The sequence below is a fragment of the Castor canadensis genome, chromosome 2 (assembly GCF_047511655.1).
Source record: "Castor canadensis chromosome 2, mCasCan1.hap1v2, whole genome shotgun sequence".
NCBI classification, from domain to species: domain Eukaryota; kingdom Metazoa; phylum Chordata; class Mammalia; order Rodentia; family Castoridae; genus Castor; species Castor canadensis.
The window spans coordinates 64768523-64792568 of NC_133387.1; the positions used below are offsets into that span (position 1 = coordinate 64768523).

Here is a 24046-nt window from a genome sequence, read left to right on the forward strand (position 1 = left end):
TTGCTGAGCACCAATTTTCAGTCCTTTGGGGTACATACTAAGGAGAAGAATTAGTGAGTGATATGGTAATTCTAAGTTTAGCTTTTAAAGAAACAAAAAATGTTTTTGACAGTGGCTGCACCATTTTATATTGTCACTGACAATCTAATTTCTACAGTTTCAGTTGGAAAGTGCCAGTTTTTCTACATCTTTGCAAACATTTATTTCCCTCTTTCTCAAAAATTTCCTTGATCTGGAGTGACAGTCGCATGTCGTGATGAGTAGTAATAGCGAGTATCTTTTCATATGTTAATTAGTTATTTCTTTATTTTCTTTGGAGAAATGTCTATTAAGGTTGATTGCCTATCAAAATTGGTCTTTTTTGTTGAATTGTAAGAATCCTTTGTATATTCTGGGTATTAGACCCTTATAAGTAACTTAGGGTTATTTGCCTCATTCTATAAATTGTCTTCTCATTTTAAAAAGAATGTTCTCGCTGGGCACCAGTCTCACTCCTGTAATCCTAGCTACGCAGGAGCAGAGATCAGGAGGACCACGGTTTAAAGCCAGCCTGGGCAAATAGTTCACAAGACACCATCTCAAAAAAACCCTTCACAAAAAAGGGCTGTCAGAGTGGCTCAAGGTGAAGGCCCTGAGTTTAAGCTCCAGTACCACAAACAAACAAAAAAAGAATGTTCTTTTATGCACATTTTTAATTTTAATGATGTCCAATTTATCTTTTTTTTCTTTTATTGTTCATACCTTTAGTGTCATATCTAAGACTACATTACCAAATCCAAGGTCGTAAAGACTTGCCCACAGTTCCGGGACTTTTATCATTTATGTTTAGATCATTGGTCTATTTCATGTTATTTTTTGTACTGGTGTGAGGTGGGAGTCCAACTTCATTTTTTTTGCATATGTTGTCCCAGCACCAGCTGTTCAAGAGAGTATTCCTCTCCCCATCAAATGGTCTTGGCACCCTTGTCAAAAATCAATTGTCCACAAATATATGGATTTCTGAATTCTCAATTTATTCCTTTACTCTATACAGGTATCTGTCCTTAGTCCAATACCATACGTTTGAGTACTGGACCTCTGGCAGTACTGATTTCTTTCTTTTCAATGGTCATTAATCCACATTAATGGCAGCAGCAGTGGTGGAAGGTGTTCAACATAATGACTGATCTAAAGATTAAAATATCTGCCTATAATAAATTACCTGAAAATAACTGTCATTTGGGTTAGAAACCAGATGGTGTTCAGCTTTAGTAATGGGAAACAAACCACTCAGGAGCACATGGAAGGGAACCCCCCTGAAGTGTCATATCCACACTAGCATGGCAGGGAGAATAGGAAGCAGCTACAATGGACCTCTTGGGAGACCTTTGGGGACTTCATGTGTACAATCTCCCACCACAAGTGACTTCTAAAGTTGTCATCAGTGACATTTGAAAAGGACTAGCCAAAGGTTATGGAACTGAATGTCACATCCTCAGGACAACCAGTGCACATCTTGAATGTCACTTCCTCCAGAAGTGCCTCTGAACTTTACATTAGACCAGCTTCTTGAGCACTATGTAATTATCATAAGTAAAATTAAATTAATTGTATATTACTTATTAAACTAACTCCCTTTTACCCTAGTTCCTAGCAGGGTGCTATAGCATCAATTAAGTAGGTAATCAAGTAATATTGCTACATAAACAAAGGGAAAATATATGAATGAATCCAGAGAACTCTGCTGATTTGATAGTTTCTGCTGCCCAGCAGATGCTGACAATGCAGAAACCCCATTAAAGGCCCAGGGAAGCCTTGAAACGGGCTAAGCATGAATGGGGCATGCAGGCTTGAGTTGTTGCAGAAGTCAGGACTTTGGGTTCACAGATACATTGAAGAATTTTTCTAAACAACATTTGGAAAATATGTTTCTAAACCCTGAACACTGTACCTATCTAGGGTCATGAATTCTTCTTTGCTAAAATTATCCTAAGGCAATAAGAGTTATACACTGAGATTTATGTACAAAGACATAGTCATGCATGACAGAGATACATGCTGAGAAATGTGTCATTGGGTAATTTTGTCATTGTGCAAACATCACAGAGTGAGTGTTCTTACATAAACTAAGACAGCTGTAACATCAATAGGCAATCTCATCTTATGGGACCACTGTCTTGCAGGAAGTCCACTGTTGACCAAAGCATAGTTATGTAGCACAGGACTGTATTTATCACAGAATTATATAATAGTGACGTACTGACACCAGACTAAGATTACAGCCATTTGGATTGGGTTGAGTGCTGGCAGAGTGGCTCAAGTGGTAGAGCGCTTGTCTAGCAAGCATGAGGCCTTGAATTCAATCTCCAGTACCACCAGAAAGAAAGGAGGAGGGTATGGCAATCCATTTAATGGAGTATAATATGGTTAATACAAATAATGCTTTAGGAAAGGAACTGAGATCACAGACTGGCAGGATCAGCATTATCTGGGAACTTGTTAGAAATTCCAGGTAATTCACATTATAGTTAGAGAAGTGTGAGTTCAAAATTAATGAGGGGTTTGGGTGGAGTGGGGAGAGAGAGAGAGAGTGAGAGAGAGAGAGAGAGAGAGAGAGAATATTCAGTTCATGAGATTATGACAGGCTAGCCAAATTGACACATGAACTTAACTATTACACAGAGAAACAACCATCAAAGTGTTAACAGTTTTGAAGTTATCGGTTTTGAAGAGGGGACCGTTTTCAAACTTTCTACAATGACCATCGATAACCAGAAAAAGAGAAGCAGAGAAAGGGCACCTGGGCAGTTTTTGAATCATTTCCTGCCTTAACCCTCTCCTTTCAGGGAGACACCAACGAACAAATGGCTCATAACACTTTATTTTGGTCCATAACTCTTTCTTATAATCTGTGCATGTCTTATTTCCCTCCAAGAGATGATAATATACTCTTTTTTAAATTTCTTACTGTGTTGGACAGCTAGTAGAGGCAGAATGAATTAAATTTGGGAGTAAAAGTCTGAGAGAGAAAGTATAGAATTTGATCACAGACAAGATTGAAATGATTCTTAGTGGAAGGAAAAGAAGTCTACATGGAGCTGTGAAGGTTTTTTATTTTTTGCTCCCATAAAAACATGGAGGCAAAACTGTGAGAGTTCCGGCCTTGACTCCAGTGGCAAAATCACACTCACATGAATAAGAGAAGTGTAATAGGTAAGCAGAGAGGAAAAGTCAAAAAGGCAAGAATGAGGCATTTTATACTGTACCGCCATGGATTCTTGAATAAATTTTCCATAAGTGCGCCTAAAAAAAAAAAAAGAGTCCAGGGGAGATGAATGAACATGTGAAAACAGGGGCAACAGAAGAGAGGAGGAGAATGCTGGTTTGGAGTCAGCAGAGTGGGGCTCAAGCCTGGCTCTTCCTTTTTCTTACTTGCACCAAAACAGAGCTCACCCTCTATGGCTCTTAGCTTCCTCGTCTGTAAAATGGACATACTGGTACCTATTTTAGAAAATTCTTGAGAAAACCAAAGGAGCCATGTTTATAAAAGTGGTTAGTTAGCACAATGTCTAGTTACTGGTTACAATCTTTCTTTTTGCTCTGGACACAATTTGCTCACACAGAAAAGTAAAGGATCAAGAACTGGAGGTAGAGGACCTAGAGAAGCCCTCATAGTGAATTCCTCATGTTGCAAACACAGAGAAATATAGTATGATTTGAAAGAAGATTCCTCATGCACTCCCCACAGTGGGTCTCCAGTACTAAATACAGTGTCTGGTACAAAGGTGCTCCATAAAAGCTGAGTGAACGAACGTTCTAGAATCACATAACAATGGCAGAGCCACGGCTAGAGTCTTTCTCTTCCCATTGCTGAGAACTGCTGTTTTTGACAACACTTCTGAGTTTCACAAAACTAACAATAACCTGTTCTCTCTTATTTTCTTGAGAACACATTCACAAGATTTCCTGAAAGAGAGAGAAATTATACAAAAAGCAGCATTGCTGGGTGATTACTTGTAATACAGCTAAGACATGTGCTATCTACCAAGATTTAGCCTCTGGAAAAAGTGGTAGGAAGGAACCTCTGAGAAGAGACTCAGCTTTGTGCTGGCATGAAACACTTAGTTCTTTACAAAGTTTATATTAGAATATCCAAAAAGATGTTTGGCTCATATTTTATGACTCAAATATTCCTGCCAGAATCTTTTAGGCCAAACAACTATTAGTTGTCCTTTCTTTTTAATGAAATAATGGGGACATAAATCTGAAACTAAAAATTTCTTTTAAAGGTAAAAGCAAGCTATTTCACCATATTTAAATTCCAGGATTTTTCACAGTTGCTATCTGTGCATTTCTGTGTAGGATTATTTCCTACAATACCAGGGATCTGATCAATATTTTTATTTTTATTTTTTGGTGGTACTTGGGTTTGAACTCAGGGCCTTGTGCTTTGCTAGGAGGTGTTCTACCACTTGAGTCACACTCCCAGCCCTTGATCTCTCTCTTAGCTGTGAAGTGACTTTGGCTTCCTTTGACACCAAGTAGAGCCTTGCCATCCTACCCTTTGCTGGTTAAGTCTGCATTTGTTAGGAAGGTGGGAAAATTGCCCTCGCCAGTGGTGTTCCAACCTCAAGTCCCAGCACGCAGTTACTGCTGCTGATGGGGACAGAAGAGCTTTAGTGATCCCAGGAAAATTCTCTCCAGCTGCCACCGGGTGGGTCTCAAACCATCAAGCACAAGACAAAGCCATCTGTGAGGGAAGGAAGTGAATTGTCTGTGAGCCACATGAAATGAGTACCAAGGACCAACTTCAGTCACTCTCTGTGCTCCAAGAGGGGAAAAAAAAGGGAAGGGACATCACATTGATGATAACACCTTCCAAGCTTCCACTTTCCACTCCTGTTTTACAACAGTGTCTCTCAATAGGTTCAGTAATACAGAAAAGATACACATGCAGAGCCAGACACTCTGAGACAGAAATATCTACCTTAAGTAGACATGGCTCCAGCTGTATTCCTGTACCGTTTCCAGATGTTTCTCTCATTCTCACAGCACTGCATCCAATGACTAATGGGCAATGTAATGACTTTAGTCAGATGCATATATGCTTCAAGACCTCTTAGTGATCTCAAAGGAGACTGGCTTAGCAAATAGAATAAATTATTGAAGAGAAAAGCTAACTTTCCCCCTAAACATCATGGAACATTCTGTTTTACTGTACCACAAGCATCTTCAATAATAACACTTTCCAGGGTCTATGCTAAGAGGATGTGATAGATTCTCAACTATTATAAGGTCTGGTGTTTGTCCTTTCGAGGTCCTTCCAACCTCTCTCCTTTGGATGATCCTGTGGTTTCCAGGTCTATAATTCCTACTGGCCACTTCCACTTCTATAGTCTAAAATCTTATCTGTTAGCTTTAGCCTTCCTTCACCACCTCAGGTAGCGATCAGATATTTCTTCCTCTTACACCTCAGAGCTCTGCATTTTGTATTCTCTTTCTGACAGTGACCTATGCACATGCTTAATCTCCCTGCCAAAGAACATGGACAGCATCTTAGCCTTCAGTGTGTCAACACAGGCCTGATGCAGAGGATGGCATAGCAAAAGTTTGTAATAGACCAAGTTGATTGCAGACTATAGAAATTGGAGTTGGTAGTCCCAAAGGTGGTGGTAGTCAATATGGCCAGCTGTTAAACTTGCCAGATTTACTCAAAACATTGGACAACCAATGAAAAAATGGTTTCATTTTCCAGTATCAATACATAACTAGCACATAAGAAGAGCAAAACCCACATGTATCAAGAAGGCAAGCATGTCTGCCAACTCTGCATTCACTGCACAGTGCGTCAGAGCTGCAATCTGCCAGAAGCAGGTTGGCCCATCCTGAACTTTTGTCATCATTATCTAGAACACACTATCTTGTTCCTTTCCTCCACCACTGGCCTGTGTTATAATGGAGCTTTATCTCCTTAATGACTGAGAATCACAACCATAATGCTTTCATCTTAAAACACGATGATCCACAGATACACTTGTTTGTCTAGATTAATTGGGCTGGATGGTGGCTTTACAGCTTCAACTTAAACCTCCAAAGACCAAAATAGTTTTTTGTGAACAGTTCATGAAATTCTGTGCATAAGTTACTTTTCAAGATAGGGAGCAGAGAAGAAACTTAAGTAAATGTGGTTTTCAGAAAGCATGAGATTTATTTCAACCCCTTTTTTCAGGAGTGGGAAACAAGACCTTAGTCCACTGAGACTCATCATTTTGTCATCTGCTCCTTCAAGATCTAAATATCGTTGCCAGATGTTTCATTTTTACTACCTAATATAAGAAAAATCCTTATGCATTTTGCCTACAAACACATTACATTAAGCCATGGATGTTAGCAATACGTGTTTGCTATTTCATTAGTTTTTATTTTCAATATGACCAGCATATTCAAACTAATAATTATGTAACAACTATTTAAATTTACACACATCCTATTTACAAGATAGCTAAAAAGGTTTTCATAAACTCTAAAATTTCTTTCAATACAAATTGAAATTGGGGCTGGCGGAATGGCTCAAGTGGTAGAGTGGCTGCCTGACAAATCTGAGTTCCTGAGTTCAATCCCCAGTACCACCACCACCAAAAAAAGCCAAGTTGAAGTGTGGTTCAGAAAGGACTATGTTAAGACACTCCTTTAACAGGGGCAGTGAGGTCTAAGAACTGAGTCATGATAGAAGGAATGTGAATTTCCTGATTTGTGACTGTGTTTCCTTATTAAATGACACTTTAAACTATACGATATTTTTCAAATCCAAAATGCAACAATTTTTTCACTATATGCAGTGTAGCCCTTTACAGCTTTACAAATGCTAGTGTAGTGGTTATTAAGAGCTTAGTCTTCAGCAGTACATGATCAGGGTTCTAATTATGCTAAGACATTTTCTGTGTGATCTCAGCAAGTCACTTGCCTTACATTAGCATCAGTTTCAGTGCTGGGTGGAGCCAGCTCATACACTTGTGAGAACAAGTTAAATTTGATGATTGTTAAAGCTGTCACATCTTCAGGAATTCTATAAGCTGGCTGTTAAATGTAGGCATTTAAAAACTTAAAGCATATTAAAAACAATGGCAAATTCATCACTTTCTAACTGTTCTTCTCCATGTCACCATTATCCATACCCTTGAGGATATCTGTGTTTACTGTGCCTCCACGGTGACAATGCCCCGTAGCAGTGTGCTGCTGCACCTCTCTCTCTAGCTCCCTGTCAGGTGACCTTTTGCTGATAATTTGAAATAGGCCATGGTGAGAGTATTTATATTACACAATTCAGCAAACACTAACAAGTGTGGCTTTTCTCACTCTTTATTATTCCACAGAATAAAGGAAAATGGAGCCAAGCAAATATAAGCTCATGATGACTCTGTACCTGCCCATTCACAACTGGCTTAGCTGGTCACAACATTCTTTTTTTTTTAATAATAATACAATTTTCTTTATTAAAAATAATTTGCATCAGTAATGTACACAACTGTCATCAACTAAACTTTGCCTCCAATATATCTATATATAATACTTAACATTATTGAACTTAAAATTCTTATACCGTTTTGTTGGCTTTAAATAATAGACAATGATTTGTAGTTATTTAAGTGATACATGGTTTCATAGCACAAAATTCTTATTGTTCCAATTAACCATTATTGATAGACTCTCAAATCTATACCTCTATTCCTAGCTCTGTTCCAAGGTTCAGACTTCTATATTCAAGTAATTTTTATCATTTACACCAAATTTATCAGAAGAATCTCAAATCAAGCCATTCTAAAATAAAATTCATTGTTGTTCTCCCAAATCTTTCTCCTTCTCTGGTTACCTTGATTAGCCACCATATAGAAGCATAAAACCCTAAAGTTGAAAAAGGCCTCAGAGATCTAGCCCAGCCTAGCCATAATACAGATGAGGAAACTGGGGCTGGAAAAACAAGTAACTGTCCAGAGTTACACATATGGTTAATGGCATAGTAAGGATGATGACAGATTTCCAGGTCTCCTGACTTCAGTCTAGGGGATCATGGGCTCATTTCACCATCCCACTGCCTTCTGATGCATAGAAAGAAAGGAAGGTGGGGGAAGAAGAAAGGAAGGAGGGAGGGAGAGAGGGAGAGAGATAGAAGAAAAGGAGGAGGAGAACAGGGAAATCTCTTCTCAGTCTTGCTTTGCTAGTCATTCATCCCTGGACATGCCTATCTGGCTTTCTCTTACCTCTACCATAAACACCAGGGGTGAACAAGTAAGATGTTCCATGATCTCTGCCTCTCTGAAAGGGGAGGCTGGAATTTGTGCAGCCTAGAGATAACTGAAACGATCTTGGAATCTTCCTGTTTGTAGTTTGCAGGGTCTTCATTTAAGTTTCATGGGTCCCAGAGAGATTTCACAGTATAAGAACTACTGATAAGTCATTATTATTGCATTTGAGTGTTGTAATCTTTTGAACCAGGAATCATTACCCTCCCAAAAGGCACTTCACTTTTTCTCTATAGAAACTCTTACCCTACCCGTATTTTCCATTTTAAGCATTTGAGACTCTGACAGAAATAAGAACACATCTGAAAGAGCATTTTGGCTGATGTCTTTTTATCCATTTATTCATTCATTCACAGGGACAAGAAAGACTCAAAGAAAGTCAGCCATATAGATATCTGCAGAAAGAACATTAAAAGTAAGAGGAACAGCCAATACAAAAACCTTAAGGTGGAAGCTTGCTCCTGTCATTTTGAAGAACAGCAAGAAAACCAGTGTAGCTGGAGTGGAATTGTCAGGAAGAAGAGTTAGAGAAATGATGTCTGAGAGGCAAACAGAGGACAGAAGATTACACAGGGGCTTGTAGGGCCTTCCAAGGCTGTGTTTTATTGAGTCAATAGGAACCCTTGCCAAATATGTGAGCAGAGGAAGGACACTGACTGTGGCTCTGTAGTACATCATGAAGGCGGGTATTATGATAGCTCCACGTTGTTCTTTTTGCTCAGTATTGCCTTGGTTATTCATGGGCTTTTGTGCTTCTAAATAAACATTAGGGTTGACTTTTCAATCTCTGTGATGAAGGTCATTGGGATTCTGATGGGAATTGCATTGAACATGTAGATTGCTTTTGGTAGTATAGCCATTTTTACTATGCTGATTCTGCCAATCCATGAGCATGGGAGATCTTTCCATCTTCTGTAATCCTCTTCGATTTCTTTCTTCAATGATACAGTTTTCCTTACAGAGGTCATTCACATCCTTTGTTAAGTTTATTCCTAGATATTTAATTTTTTAGGCTATTGTGAATGGAATTGTTTTCCTATATTCTTTCTCAATCTGCTCATTGTTGATGTATAGAAAATCAACTGATTTTTGTAAATTGATTTTGTATCCTGCCACTTTGCTGAAGCTGTTTATAGTGTCTAGGAGCTTTTTGGTGCACTTTTTCAGGACGTTTAGGTATAAAATCATGTCAACTGTGAATAGAGATGGTTTGGCTTCTTTCTTACCTATTTGTATTCCTTTTATTTCTTCTTCCTGCCTTATTCCTTTGGTCAGGAATTCCAAGACTATGTTGAATAGGAGTGGGGAGAGTGGTCACCCTTGTCTTGTTCCTGACCTTAGAGGAAATGGTTTCAATTTCCCCTAAGTATGATGTTGACTATAGGTTTGTCATATATAGCCTTTATTATGTTGAGGTACATTCCTTCTGTTACTGGTTTCAACAGAGCTTTTATCAGGAAGTGCTGTTGAATTTTATCAAAGGCTTTTTCTGCATTTATTGAGATGATCAAGGGGTTTTCGTCTTTGCTTCTATTGTATTACATTTAATAATTTGCATATGTTGAGCCATTCTTACATCCCTGGGATGTTGACTTGGTCATGATGTATGATCTTTCTGATATGCTGTTTAATTCAGCACAAAAACAGATATGAAGACCAGTGGAACAGAATAAAGGACCCAGATATGAATCCATGCAGCTATACCCAACTAATTTTTGACAAAGGTGTCAATGTCAAATACATATAGTGGAAAAAAGACAGCCCTTCAACAAATGTTGCTGGGAAAACTGGATATTTGCCTGCAGAAAACGGAAACTAGATTGATGTTTCTCACCCTGTATAAATATCAACTCAAAGTGGATTAAGGACCTTTATGTCAGACCTGAAACCTTGAAGCTATTACAGGAAAGAGCAGGGAATAGGCACAGGCAAGGACTTCCTCAGCAGAACTCAAGCGGCTCAGCAACTAAGAGAGAGGGTTGACAAATAGGACTAAATGAAATTAAAAAGCTTCTGCACAAAAAAGGAAATGGTCTCTAAATTGAACAGGCCACCCACAGAATGGGAGAAAATCTTTGCCAGCTATAAATCAGAATAAACAGGGAGCTCAAATACTAAACTCCCCAAAAATCTATGACCCAATGAAGAAATGGGCAAATCAGCTGAACAGAGTCTTTTCAAAGAACAAAGGCCAAATGACTGGAAAACAGATGAAAAAAATGCTCACCATCTCTGGCCATAAAGGAAATGCAAATCAAAACCATACTAAGATTCCACTTCACTCCTGCCTGTTAGAATAGCTACCATCAAGAACACAAACAACAACAAATGTTGGCGAGGACACAGGGAAAAAGGAACCCTCATACACTGCTGATGGGAAGGTAAACTAGTACAACCACTATGGAAAACAGTATGGAGGCTTCTTAAAAAACTAAAAATAGATCCAGAAATACCACTCCCAGGGATATTCCTGAAGGAATGTGAGTTAGCTTACAACAAAGGCACCTGCACACCCATGTTTATTGCAGCACTATTCACAATAGCTAAGCTATGGAAACAGCTAAGATGCCCAGTACTGATGAATTGATTTAAAAAATGTGGTATTTATATATAAGGAATTTTACTCAGCCACAAAGAAGAATGAAATCTTGTCATTCAAAGGTAAATGGATGGAACTGAAGAACATCATCTTAAGTGAAGTTAACCAGACTCAGAAGGCCAAAAGCCACGTCTTCTCCCTCATTTGCAGATTATAGACCTAAAACAAATGCAGTAATATTATGGGATATGGCTCACACTAAGGTGGGGGGAGGTCGTGTATGGAAGGGATAGGACAACGGAAGGAAACTAAAAACTTGAATGTGGTTGATGTGTTCTCTGTGTGCAGATATGTGTGGAGCCTGTGTGTATATACATGTGCATATGACTTTATGTGTACATGTGAGAGTTCACTATTGTAGGTGATATAAAGTCATGAGATGAGACCACCAAAGGAGTAGGTGCAGCCTGAGAAGGAAAGGGGGCCCAAGACTAAACCTGAGGTCCACTATGTTGGTGTTAGAGAGGTGACTTAGCCTCTCCTAAAATATCAGAAGATCTACAGCACAATATCATTTATGAGTATTAAGATGCATACACAAAGAAACATAAAATGAGAACATAAGAATACACAGAGTTGTGAGGAACCAAATAAAGTAGAGCGGTTGCTTGGGGAGAAGGAGGGGAGTAGGAGCAGGAACAGTAGATACGGGAATAAATTTAACAGGAGGGCCATGCATACCCAGAGGCAGAGAGTTTAATCATGAAGTGAGACTCATGATTAAATCTGCTCTCCATAGCTAAGTTCCAAAAAGAACAAAATGAACCCAAATACTACACTATGAAATAAAATTAAAATCTCTGGTTATGTTTCTTCCCTTTTTCTCTGTGTTTTGGAAAGCCATACTAAGGCCCACTCCTTCTCCACTGTACAATAATGCCAAAGAAACACAAAATTGTTGAAGCCCTCTTCTTAATTTCTTTTATTGAGAAGAGTCACCAGTAGAAGCTCTGCACTGGGTTCTGACAGTTTGAAAGGAACATTTGAAAAGATAGGAATTTGAGGAAAGGGACTTACTGTGGAAGAGACAGTAAGGTGACTTAAGTACTCAGTAGTAATTTCTGAGAAGGAACGAGTACTTGGTACAGAAACCCACTCTAGGTTTGAATGCTTTTCTCCTCCCTCTTATAAAATACACTTTAATAATAGTGCAGCTATGAAAACAAACAATGTGGCTAAATACAGGGAGTAAGTAGGGGGAGCTACAGCACCATTTTTTCCTATGATTTTTCTAAATCATGAAAATGTCACCAGGATTGGCACAACCAATTTGTACAACTGACAATAACAACTGAAGCCAGGCATATACGTACCTGATGACCCAGTCAAGTGACCACTATAACTACCCAACAGAAATGCGTGCTGTACTTGCCAAAAAAATACACATGACCATTCACAGTACTTTGTACACTTTTCTGTTATACTTTGGCAACACTTACCCCCCAAAAGTCACTAGAGAAGTTTAGAAGCAGGTTTAACCTGGCTTCCTAGGTGTTAAGGTTTGCTTTGTGGTCAGCCAGAAGCATGTCCAAAGCAACAGGTTCAAGTAGGTGGTAGAATATGAGCGTGTGAGGAGTCATGAGAAACCTTTACAACTTTCTCTCTTGGCCTTAGTTTTATTCTCATTTATTTATTTATTAAAGCCCAACCAGAAATATTCTTTTTAACCCCCAACTGAACCCTAAATAGGAACCTCAGCCTCACTAGAGTTGAACCAGTTCCTTTCAGTTGCAGCGATGGAGACCCACCATAAGCTAGTTTAGGTAGAACAGGAAATAATGGAGTCTCCAACAGAAAGGCCAAACAACCCACCCTCCCACTCAAAGGCTGGCTTCTTCCTGATGGTTTCATTCTCCTTCACTGCAGACAAATTTCTCCCATGTTGCTGGAGAAAAAAAACCCACAGAGTAGCCTAGGCTTATACTCGCCAGGTTTTGCACCCTCAGGAACACAGAATTTATTTTTCCCAAAGTTGAGTACCTTGGAAAATTCTGAATGCTTCTGCTATGGTCACATGCCCACCCTGGACAAATCCCAGCCACTAGGGATGGAATTTATGACTGACTAGGCCTAGATCAAATGACCAGTAGCCATGGGAAAATATGCGTACTAAGCTAAGAGTGAATAAGCACTTCCTATGTGCCAGCCATTGTTCTAAACATCCTAACTGTATCAAATCATTTCATTAGCATGGGACTTTTGTGAACATGTGTCAGTATTTTTCGAAGTTTTCCTAGATAAGGAAACTCAGGTACACAATGGAGCACGCTGTGTTTCCCAAACTGGAAAATGGCAAGTTCAGGATTAACATGCAGATACCCAGAGCCTGTGCTCTCATTTCCCCGGTGTGCAGCTCTCAGGGCACTACGCATACCAGCTTCCCAGAACCACATGGCATCAATGGGAGAGGAGTGGGCCCCAACGCAAAGTATGATGTGCAAAGGAAAATATCACATCTCATACAATGGTTCATTAGTTTCTTTACGGAACTAAACAGTAAGAATTCAATAGCATCTAAGAAATGTAGACCACAAGTCAGGCCACACTTCTTTCCTTAGAGAATAAGACTAACCCATCTACTGTCACCAAATGTCTCCCAGACCATAGATAACAAAAGAAATAGGGAAAAAGGACTTTGTTTATGTGATGAAATCATTTTTCATCTCTAAAAGACCTTCCCAAATTGTGTTTAAGTATGGTTTAAAAAAATTTTTTGGCATAAGCTTAGGTTTTATAACTTTGAGAGGATGGTAAATATAAAAGCATGCATAGTAAAAGAGTTCACCAGGACCTTGCCCTGATTAGGGAGAAAGTGCAAGGGGAGACTTCTTGGAAGAAAAACAATAGAGGAATCATCTCAACCACACTCAAGATGACGACACGCAGGTGCACGGGCTAGTTCTGGTATTCATTAGAAAATCAGTCATGCTACTTAATGCACCTCGAATGTTTATCTAATCCCAAAAGAATGCAGACTATTTCCAGAACATATGTACTTGATTTTTACTTTATATTATAGTTCTCTATCATCTATTTATTTTTTTTAACAAGTATGGTTCACATTCTTTCACAGTATTGTATAAATAATTTTTGACTTTTGGGCAGCAATGCTTGCATTAAATTTCCATCCTTGGCATAGGTTGTTTATGTTAACCCAAAGTTCCTGAGAGACAGGGATACTGTTTCACCCTTCGTGATGGCTGGTGAGCAACAGGCACTCAACAAACAACAGTGAAAAGCATTTAGGTGCAGGTTCCTAGTCTCAAGTCTTGGTGGATTATTAGGACCTTTATTTCTTGGTTAGATATATTAATGTATGACTTCCTAGTGCAAAATTCCAAACATAGGAAGTAGATTACAGTTTCCAAGATAGAACCTCTTACTTACAAGGGAAGACATTAAACCTCTGAGTCATCAAATTCCTTCTTTGAAATCAGATCTGAGGAGGTAGGCAAACAGAACCTCCCCAAATGACCTAAGAAGTCACTCAGGAGGAGTCCCATGCAACTTCAGGGGTCCTACAGCCACAGTCATTATTAAGACCTGAGGCTCATATGGGTCTAAAGGGACCCACATTCAAATAACTTAATTTCCAGTGCCTGAAATAGAGCCTGACACCTAGAATTAAATTTCTATTGAAATGTTAAACAAACATAAATGGAAGAATGATGAAAGAAATTAACATTGTTTTGCAAAATGATATGCAACACTAACTTCATTGTGGTTTTCCATTTACAAATTAAAGGACAATTAGAAATAGAGTTCTAGGCTTTATACACTCAAACCAAACATAAATACTGACTGAGGCCAGGCCGGCAATGAGTTAAGTGGTAGCAGTGCACATGTAAATGCATTGAAGACACTATGTATGTTTTGTGTGCACATCTGGGCAGTAGACCACAGATGTGAAACCTTTGGTTTAGACTGTGCTGTGTCTGAAAATATTTATCTCTATGAAATGTATGGGTGTGGGAGTGTGGTATGGTATGCTATCCCTGAAATAATTATCTCGTGGAATTATTAGAACAAGAAGGTAAGTCATACTGTGGCAGGTTTTTAGAGTAAGCTAGTAGAAAAGTGTTGGAGGAATTATAGTTGGGGGAGGTTAACCAAGGGGATTTGCCAAACACATTAAGTTATCCCTGAATTTGCAAATATTTTTCTCTGTGATTACAACATCTGTGTTTGTTAATTGGTGCGCATCAAAGTTAGGCTCCTACCTCCCACAGACACTGAGAGATATGGTGCTATCTTCTTTGATGATTATATGTCAAAGGGATAACTCCCAGGTCCTGGAAGAAGACATTCCTGGGTTGTAAAACCAGCAAGAAGTTTTGAAAAAAGATTTACGTCTCAAAGGAGGCAGAGAAAGAATGTACAATTGTAAGTTATCTAAAGTAAATGCTGTAAGAAAAGGGAGGTCAGAGGCCTAAAGTAAGTCTGTCTAAAGTTTAGTAAAGCTGAGCAGAATGTTAAGGCTGCCTCAGTCCTAAACCACAGTAGATGTTGATACTAAGCAAGCTATACACTAGTAAGCCAGTTTTAAAGAAATTAAAATTGTGGACATTTTCAACCTTAGCTAAGAGTCCTTCTGTCCTATTCCCCACACCAAGGACACCAGGAAACCCTGGTCCTGCAGTAGTAGTCTGCCCCTGTATTCTCCTCCCACCAGGGACATCTGCCTACCTTGGTATCTACCAACAGGTGTTTAATCACTGTACCAGTATCAGGTGCTTCTACCAGCTGTGCAACCTTGGGCAATTTATTCAACCATCCCAAGCCTTGGTCTTTTTTCTAAGTGGGAATGATAAACATGCACTACACTACATTATAGGAGAGAAAAAATCTAATCTGTGTTTAGCAGTCAACCCAATGCCTGGCTTAGTAATGACTCAGTAGAGGGCTACTACTTAGGCAACTAGTTTCAGCTAGTTCTCACCTGTGCTATTATCATTCTTATGGAGTAAGGAGAATACTATGACATCAATATCAAAATACATAGAGAAGTGAAAAAAAATAAGTTAAAAGAATTATCTATCAAAATCAGAGCAGAAGATACTATCACCGAGGCAGTTAACTACTTCCAAAGCCCCATTCCCTAGCCCTCCAACTTTCCCCAACTTTCCCAATCCTGTCCCCTCCAACTTAAAATATTTTCCCATGTATACCTCAAATCTTCATGGTACCTAGCCAGGAGTGCAATGCAATTTTAATCATTTCAATCTGTGTATATATTTCCTTTTCTCAGATTTATCACTTGTAGCATTTTATCCCCCTTAAAAAAAAAAGTTACGGGAGCTGATTAACTTTTCAGGGATCCTGGGCAAATCTCCCCCAAAAAGTTTTGCTTTGTTTGCATGTTGGTTGCAATTCTCAAGTTCTTTATATTTAGACTCTGCCCTCAACTGTCCTCAGAGACTACACAGAAGTGATCTGTTTCATTATCCAATGAGCTCTGCTTGTTTGTGGATGTGACACACCAGTGGAAGGAAGCCAGGAGCCTATAGTAGCGATCCCGGGGAAAAATTCAGCAGCTGTGGCCATGTAATTTAAAACCTCTCAGAAGTGTGCTGTGGTTCCTGCACAGCCTTAGTGCAACATGAGGGCTGGATGCAGCCAGCTCTCCAGAGGACGTCCTTGCCCGCTGCAGGAGAGAGAAGACTGAGAGGCAAACCTGGGTGCAGCCCGAAATGTCCAGATAGATGAGCTTGTGGCATCCATTCCCTAAGCTCAGGTACCGTAAACCTTTGTCGGTGAACCTTCGGCAGTAAGCCAAACTGAGATTCTGTAAGTTGAGGAAGTGCCTGAAGAGACAGGGCGAGAGCAGAGAGGAAGGAAAGTGAAGAACTTTTCAGTTGTACTCACATCTCTCTTAACCACTATGACAAAGAGAATGAAAACTGCACATTAATCCTGTCTTCTTGCAGATGTCCGACTGTTTAACTTCATTGCTCTCTTCTCGTTCATTAAAGGAGAGTTCAATAGCATATCAGATAATGCATAATTACATTTCAGGGAAAAGAAGTAAAGAATATTGGCTAGAGGTTTGAGAAAGTTAATGGGATAGCTATTTTGAAGGGGCAGGGTTGAGGGGTTGCATGCATATTGTTTGAAAGTAAGTTTGTTTTTTCCAAAGTTGGAGTTTCCTTTATTGTTGTACTTAGGTTTTACCTTTGGAGCATCAATATTGTGCAAAATGTTGAGAAAGATAAGCCTTTTGTAAACATTTAAATGAAAATGAACTATTCCATAACAGTGAGGATTTGGGATAGAGAGAAGGCAAAATTGAACATGGATCAAAATTAAAATGGTGGTTTGAAAAACAAAGATTTAAATATGTACAATTTTGTAAGTAATGACTTCATTAGTTATTTGTAAGTAATGACTTTTTGTATTAAAAATGCAAAAAGACTGATGCACAGAGCTGAAATGGGTTAAGAATTAAGTAGGCAACACACAAGAATAAAAACTCCATCAGAGGCTATCAATCTCACTGGAGTTGAGACCGATGAAATATGGTTATACTACAATGACCAAAACAAGAGCTTCCAGAAAAAAAGAAAGCTAATTAGGATGAGTCTATACTGTCATGCAAGAGCTGGCATTTTGAGAAAGAAGTCCTCCTAAGCCTGGTATTTTTTTGAAAGTGCGAGGACTCCCACTACTGCCTGCTCTTTTCATGGGATTAACAACACGCTCTTGGTTTGTGACCAGCAAAAGCTTAACAGCAAATGAGAAAGCAAAAAGGATGAAAAGTGGGGAGAAAAATGCCTCTCTGCCCCTTAAAAGCTTAGAAATAAAAATAGTAAAGTTTACCTTCACATAAATGGGAAATAAGATATGCAAGCATTGACCAGATGTGGGAAACACAGATCCGTGACTTAATGGTTCCAGTTCCACAGTGATTATTTGATTCAGAACACACACTTCCCTCTGGGAATGGCTGTGTACATGAGATTCCACAACAAAAAGAAGGAACCTTTGGATGGCAGTGGCTGGCCAGCAGGGCCTGGAAGGACAGACAACATCCCAAAGACACACCCCTGTCCTGAACGCCCCCCCCACCCCCCCCCACCCCCCCGCAACCCCCCGAGACTGAGTGGTGCCAAAGTTTTGTAAATGCTTGCTTTTCTCTCTTCAGAATACTGGTGATTCAGCTGAGTAAAGAGCAATTTTCTTGGGATCAGAGTGGGGGTGTCATTTCTTACAATCCGTCAGCTCTCTATTTGGAGAAGGGAGTAGTGAGGTAGACAGCACAACATAATGGAAAACACACAAGGATTTGGAATCTGACCAAATTGGATTCGAATCCTAGCCCTGACACTTACGGCAACTTCCCTCAGCTCTCAGGATTGCTCCTCCATCTGCCAAGTGGAGGTAATAATAGAGTCTTTTCTGTTCTTCACCCTGCCCAACTGAGGAGCTTCCAGCTTTGCTGGCCCTTAGTCTCCTTATCTGTCATATGGATGTACTCCCATCTGTTCTTTCTCTCTAGAAGTGTGACAACTAAACGAGAACACTAATGTAATAGTATTATCTTGAGGGTGGTTTTGACACCTGAAATCAGCAGGAATATGGTAGAAGATTTAAGGAGAGATGTATTTTATTATTATTGTTATTGCTACTGTAGCCCAAGTAGTAATAATTATCAATTGTTTTTATGGAGTATGCACTATATTCTTCCATTTAATGGAATGGGTACTTACCTGACAGGAGTGCTGTATACAAATGATCAAGAATTTGGGGCACATCACGTTGGTTCTACACCCTAGTCCATACCTATCATTTCATTTGTTTAAATCCATGTGATCAATTAACAAATACCAAAAATGAGAATTGAGCAAGGGGCTCTAACTTTTTTTATATAACCAATACTTCTCGTTATTTAGTGAGGTCTATAAATCCTTTCTTAGCATAATGTTTTTAAATGCATAAAATTAAATATATACAATTACAAAGACAGCTGATTATATTGAAATATATAATTATCAAAATAATTTTAAATTCCAAGTGTGTAAAATAGTAATATATGTGTTTTTTACTAACATATCAAATAACAAGATCTAGCAACTGTTCTAGAAACTACTGTGATTGGGAAGTAGTGACGGATATCAATATTTCAAAATATATAGAATAATTATAATATAAGAATATATGTGTGATTTATATAGGTTAAAAAAAAGTCCCAAGAGCTGGTAAAACTACTCTGATGTTTACTTATATTTCAGTTAGAGCTTAGAGAATACAGAGAGGATTTTCCCCCCATCACAATTCAATGGCCCCTGAAATCCACCCCTCATCCTCTTGGGAAATCCATTGACCGCAGGTTAAGAGCCTATGGTTCTGATAAAGAGATTGTTCATTAGGTTTAAAACAACTCCTGGATTGAAAGCTCTGGATGGCTCCCTCCAAAGTGGAACCTCATGGGAACCATGCTGAATTTGAAAGCAAAGCCCAGAAACTTCAGTGGCCTTTTAGGCCTTTCTAGGGATTTATGGTGCTGCAGACTTAAAACTGCTGGAATTGGGGAAAATATCAGTTAATAGTGAAATCACACTTGGAAAATTTATGTAATACCCATACTTCTTATTAACAATTTTGGCAAAGAAGTGTGTCTCCTACATGAGTAAGATCTCCTTCTTGATTTTCCTAGCACAGAGACCACTTGATAATTCTAATTCTGCTTTGAGGCAGAGTGTTTACAGTCTATTTTTATCTTTTCCTAATTATTTGTAACTATTTCCTAATTGGGGGGATGGGTTTTCTCTTTGAGGATTATTTTTCTGATATTACTATAATCTTTAAGAAATTATAATTCTTGTAGAAACTAAAGAGATTTCTTCTCCTTTCTTTTGACTTTGTTTCTATTGAAGAATTGAGGTAGTCTGTGTTAGATCTCCAACACCTGATGGAGTTACTACTCAAAGGAGTATAACAGTATGCATTTAAAAGACAATTCCTCTTAAAATCATCAAGACAAGCCCAGTATGTATATATGTAAAAAAAAAAAAAAAAAAGATGGGAAGTGAATTTGCAAGTAGATTCTTTTAAGTTAAGTGTTGGGCTCTTTACTTTCAAAGAGGAAGTTTCAGGAAGTAGAATTCTGCAGAAAATCTAAATGGAGTGATGTGGCCTCATATTTATAGGGTGAACTTGAGCTTATCCAGTCAGCACAACAGCTGACTATGTCTGCCCACTTTTATGAACACTAGTGAGACTATATAACATTATAGTCCCTGACGATAAGAAATTTCCAAACCAATTGAAAGGCTAGTTCATCTATATGAAAAATAGACACCGATGCACTATTATATATAAGGCTCCATTAAAGAACACAGACTAAGTTGGATACAGTGGTGTGCACCTGTTCTCTTCCCTAATGATGAAGGTGAGGCAGGAGAATCTCTTGAGCCCAGGAATTCAAGGCCAAATTGGGCAACCTACCAAGACCCAACCTCAAGAAAAGAAGTCATAATAGTTTTGCTACCAACTGTAAGCCCAGAAGGTCTCACACACTGTAGTTGATCAAGACATAGTGAGTGAATGAGTGAATGTGGCTGCTAAACTGCAGGGAAAGGAGAAATTGCTGGACTTATAGAGATGTCATGACTTGAGGTATAGAAGACTGAGGTTTAGCAAAGAGGATAAGGGCTTTCCAGCTGTAGAGAAGTTAGAGCATGTAGTAATCAGATGACCAGAACAAGAGGTAAGGGCTTCTCTTCGAATGCCTGGGCAGTAAGTTTGATAGGATAGTATTAAGGGAAACAAGGGAAGACTCTAGACATGATAAGAAGATTGTTCCAGGATGATTCTGGAACAACACAGCAGATTGGAGGGAAGAAAAACCAGAGGCAGAACCAGCAGGGTGTCTTGCCAAATAAGGAGCTGAAAGTGCCACCTAAGTTGTGGCACCAGGAATAACTGGAAAGGGTTGGATTCAAGAAATAATAAGCAGCAAAAAATATCCTGGAATGGACATGAGCTGTGGGCAGCCCTCATTTTCAACTCTAGAAAACTAACCAAGTCCCCAAAGAAGTGAAGAAAAATATTCAAATAAAAATTGGCAAATCAATTTTGCCAAGAAGGGCAAACAAATTACATTTTCCCTCTGGCAACTAGTTTCTTTGGAAAGAAGTGCTAAAGGCAATGATGAGCAATGACAGCAGCAATAACCAACATTTCTCTGCTTATTTATAGTTGTAAGAACAGTTTTGCACATTCACGTATATTCAAAACAAAGGAAAACAGAAAAAAAAATACAGATCATTATGAAATAAATCTTTGTCATAGATAAGTCAGTCTACATTTTTCCATATGACAAAAGAAATCAGTATCAAGTAGGATTTATTCTTAATGTTCTTCCAATGGCAAGAACTAGAAATTAAAACCAGAACAAAATATTTACTTGCAGTCCTATTTTTCTATTGCCCACTAAAAGTGTAGCTTCATTAAAAAAAGTCTCTTAAAAAACTATGCACAACTACAGCATTACATTGAATTGCCTAAGAGAAAAGAGCTCTCAAAGTATACTTTTTAAGTTAAAAAAAATTTTTTTCATGTGTTATAAATTTCAAAGCATCATTGTAAGTTCAGATTTTCACATATGGATTTTCTAATATTCTCTCTCTATATATATTTATTACACATATAATATGTGCCATTATATATAACTATTATTATTAAATTATTCCACCAAGAAATCTCAATAAATTCCAAAAGGTGGAATAATTCATATCTAGAGATTCATATACGTATACACATATGTACAGAATTATATACTTCAGTATGGAATGTGTAAAGAAAAGTCCTTCATTAGATTCTTCATCACAAGACTAGAAGACCACCAGGAACTCATAAAAGGGTCTTAGCAGACTGACCCTCAGGAGTCTCCCACAATATCATCTCTGGAGCTGGTTTACACAAGCATATCCAACCAAGTCCACATTAAATGACATCATGTTGGTGGCTTAAAATTGCCCATAATGGTATTATTTATAGCACAGAAATTGTAAACCCTACAAATCAGAGCTTCCCTCTACCCACCACCCAGCCAGTTGCTAAATATTTACCAGAACACACTTTAAGAAGGAATGATATAAAGAAGGCAGAATGATAATAGGATGCATATGTAAACAAAAATTATGAGAAAGGAAATGCAGCTTGGAAGGACAGAAATAAAAACTGATCTAAGTATAAAACAGGATTTTTCAAGAAAGGCCCTGAACAAATGGATAGAAGCATTAAGAAGAGAAATGTTGAGAAAACAAATCAGGTTTCAATGTTCAAAAGGTTTAACTATGTTCTAGGAAAAATTAATTGAAAGAACACAATCAAGCTTAGAAAATGCCTTTAATTTCCAGAAAAAAGGAAAGTCTTGCAAACATCTTGGCACAAAAAAAAAAAGGTTACCAACAAAGGCACAAAAAATGATGCTGATTTTAGACTTCTATTTAACCTCAAATATCAAAGTTCTCAGAGCAATATTTGTAGTTTTAAAGATAAAACAAGGTAAAGACGTGCTTGAAGAACATACAACAAGAGAAGTTGTTCAACCTTTAAGATACTAGTCACTTTCAGAGACCAATGATATAAAAATAACACTCATCTTTCCCAAAAAAGAATTTTAAAAATTTTATCTCCAGTCATCACAGGATGAATCAAAGTAAGAATTAAAGAATAAAGGAACTGTAAGGGAAAAGGAACCCCAATGAATGGACTAAATTAGTTAGGATTACACAATATTATAAATATGATTACAATATTAAATACCAACACTAAAAATCAGTATTAAAAGGAAAGTTAAATGATTAGTCAAAATCATGATCAACAGATGTTTTCATACAGTGGAGTGGAAGTAAAAGGATGTCAAGTCCAAGGCAAAATTAAATGTATTAAATCTCTTGCGTAACACAGGCAGTGTCAAAAGTTATTTTTCCATCTTGACTTTGATAATTAAAGAAATGTATATTAAAGCATATTTTTAAAAAATATATACATATATGTATCCCTATAATCCCAGCACTGGGAAGTAGAACCAGAAAGAATTAAAATTTGAGCCCAGCCTGGTTATATAGCAAGACCCTGTCTCAAACAAACAAACAAACAAACATCAAAAATCAAAACCAAGCAAACAGCAACTAGTTAGAATATGTAGGGCTGGTAGAGTGGCTCAAATGGTAGAGTGCCGCCTGCCTAGTAATCATAAGGCCCTGAGTTCAAACTCCAGTACTGCCAAAAAAAAAAAAAAAAGTTGTATAATATGCATAAAAGTAACACAGTTCCTCCAGCACAAGTCAGAAACAATGAGTATAGTGTAATAATATAAAAAAGCATAAATCAGGATGATAAAAATAAGAACATACACTTTATTTTAACAAGAAATATCAGTGTTTTAAAGAGCCCTCTTCAAAAGACCAAGAGAATTAAAAGTTTAAAATTTATGTACTGCACATAAAAGACAAACCTAAATCCCAGTAACACAAAAGTTAAAAACACAGGGATGCATAAAGTTAATCCACAAGAAACACAAGCAGAAGAAAGCAAAGATAAGTATATTAAGAGTAGATTTAAAATTTTTCACCACAAAGAAACATCAAGCCAGAAAAAGGGTGTCATTTTATGTAAATAAATGCTGCAATCTATAATGAAACATGTCAGTTCTTAATCTTTATTAAAAATAACATTAAAAAGCAGAAGTGTGACTATAATTGGTGACTAATATATCACTATTATGAAATTTCAAGAAGTTATATGTATATGTACACATATACACACAGAATTTTGTCTTTTAAAACAAACTCACTTTGTTTTAAACATTCATGAATGGTTTGTTGAAATTAATTATAAACCAGCCCACTAAGAAATCTGAATAAATTCCAAAAAGTCAAAATAATTCAGTCTACATTTCTTTACTATAGTGCGTAATTGAAAACATTAGCTTAATCAAAGACATGTCAATCACTTGAAACCAAAAAATTCTCTTCTAAATAATTACTGGGTCAAAGAAGAAAGCAAATATAGACTAGTTTGCCTAGAAAATAAAAATGATACTTACCAAATTTTCTAAGCTTCGCCCAAATTCTTATTTAGAAATAATTTATAGCCCTACTTATTTTATTTTAAGATAAATCAATTAAGTCACTCAAATGAAAAGTTTAAAAAGATACAT

General features: G+C 37.8%; 2 protein-coding genes across 2 annotated transcripts in view; one reads left to right on the forward strand and one right to left on the reverse strand.

The window, feature by feature from the left end:
* The window catches only part of Fbxl13 (F-box and leucine rich repeat protein 13), a 232799-nt gene that overhangs the window by 74223 nt on the left and 134530 nt on the right, over positions 1-24046 (reverse strand). The window contains exon 12 of the mRNA XM_074064909.1: positions 16553-16682. Coding sequence (XP_073921010.1) covers positions 16553-16682 — 130 coding nt within the window. The remainder of the gene's footprint in view (positions 1-16552; positions 16683-24046) is intronic.
* The window catches only part of Lrrc17 (leucine rich repeat containing 17), a 34246-nt gene continuing 26512 nt past the window's right edge, over positions 16313-24046 (forward strand). Inside the window, exon 1 of the mRNA XM_074064910.1 lies at positions 16313-16612. The gene's annotated coding sequence lies outside the window, so the exon portion shown is untranslated. The remainder of the gene's footprint in view (positions 16613-24046) is intronic.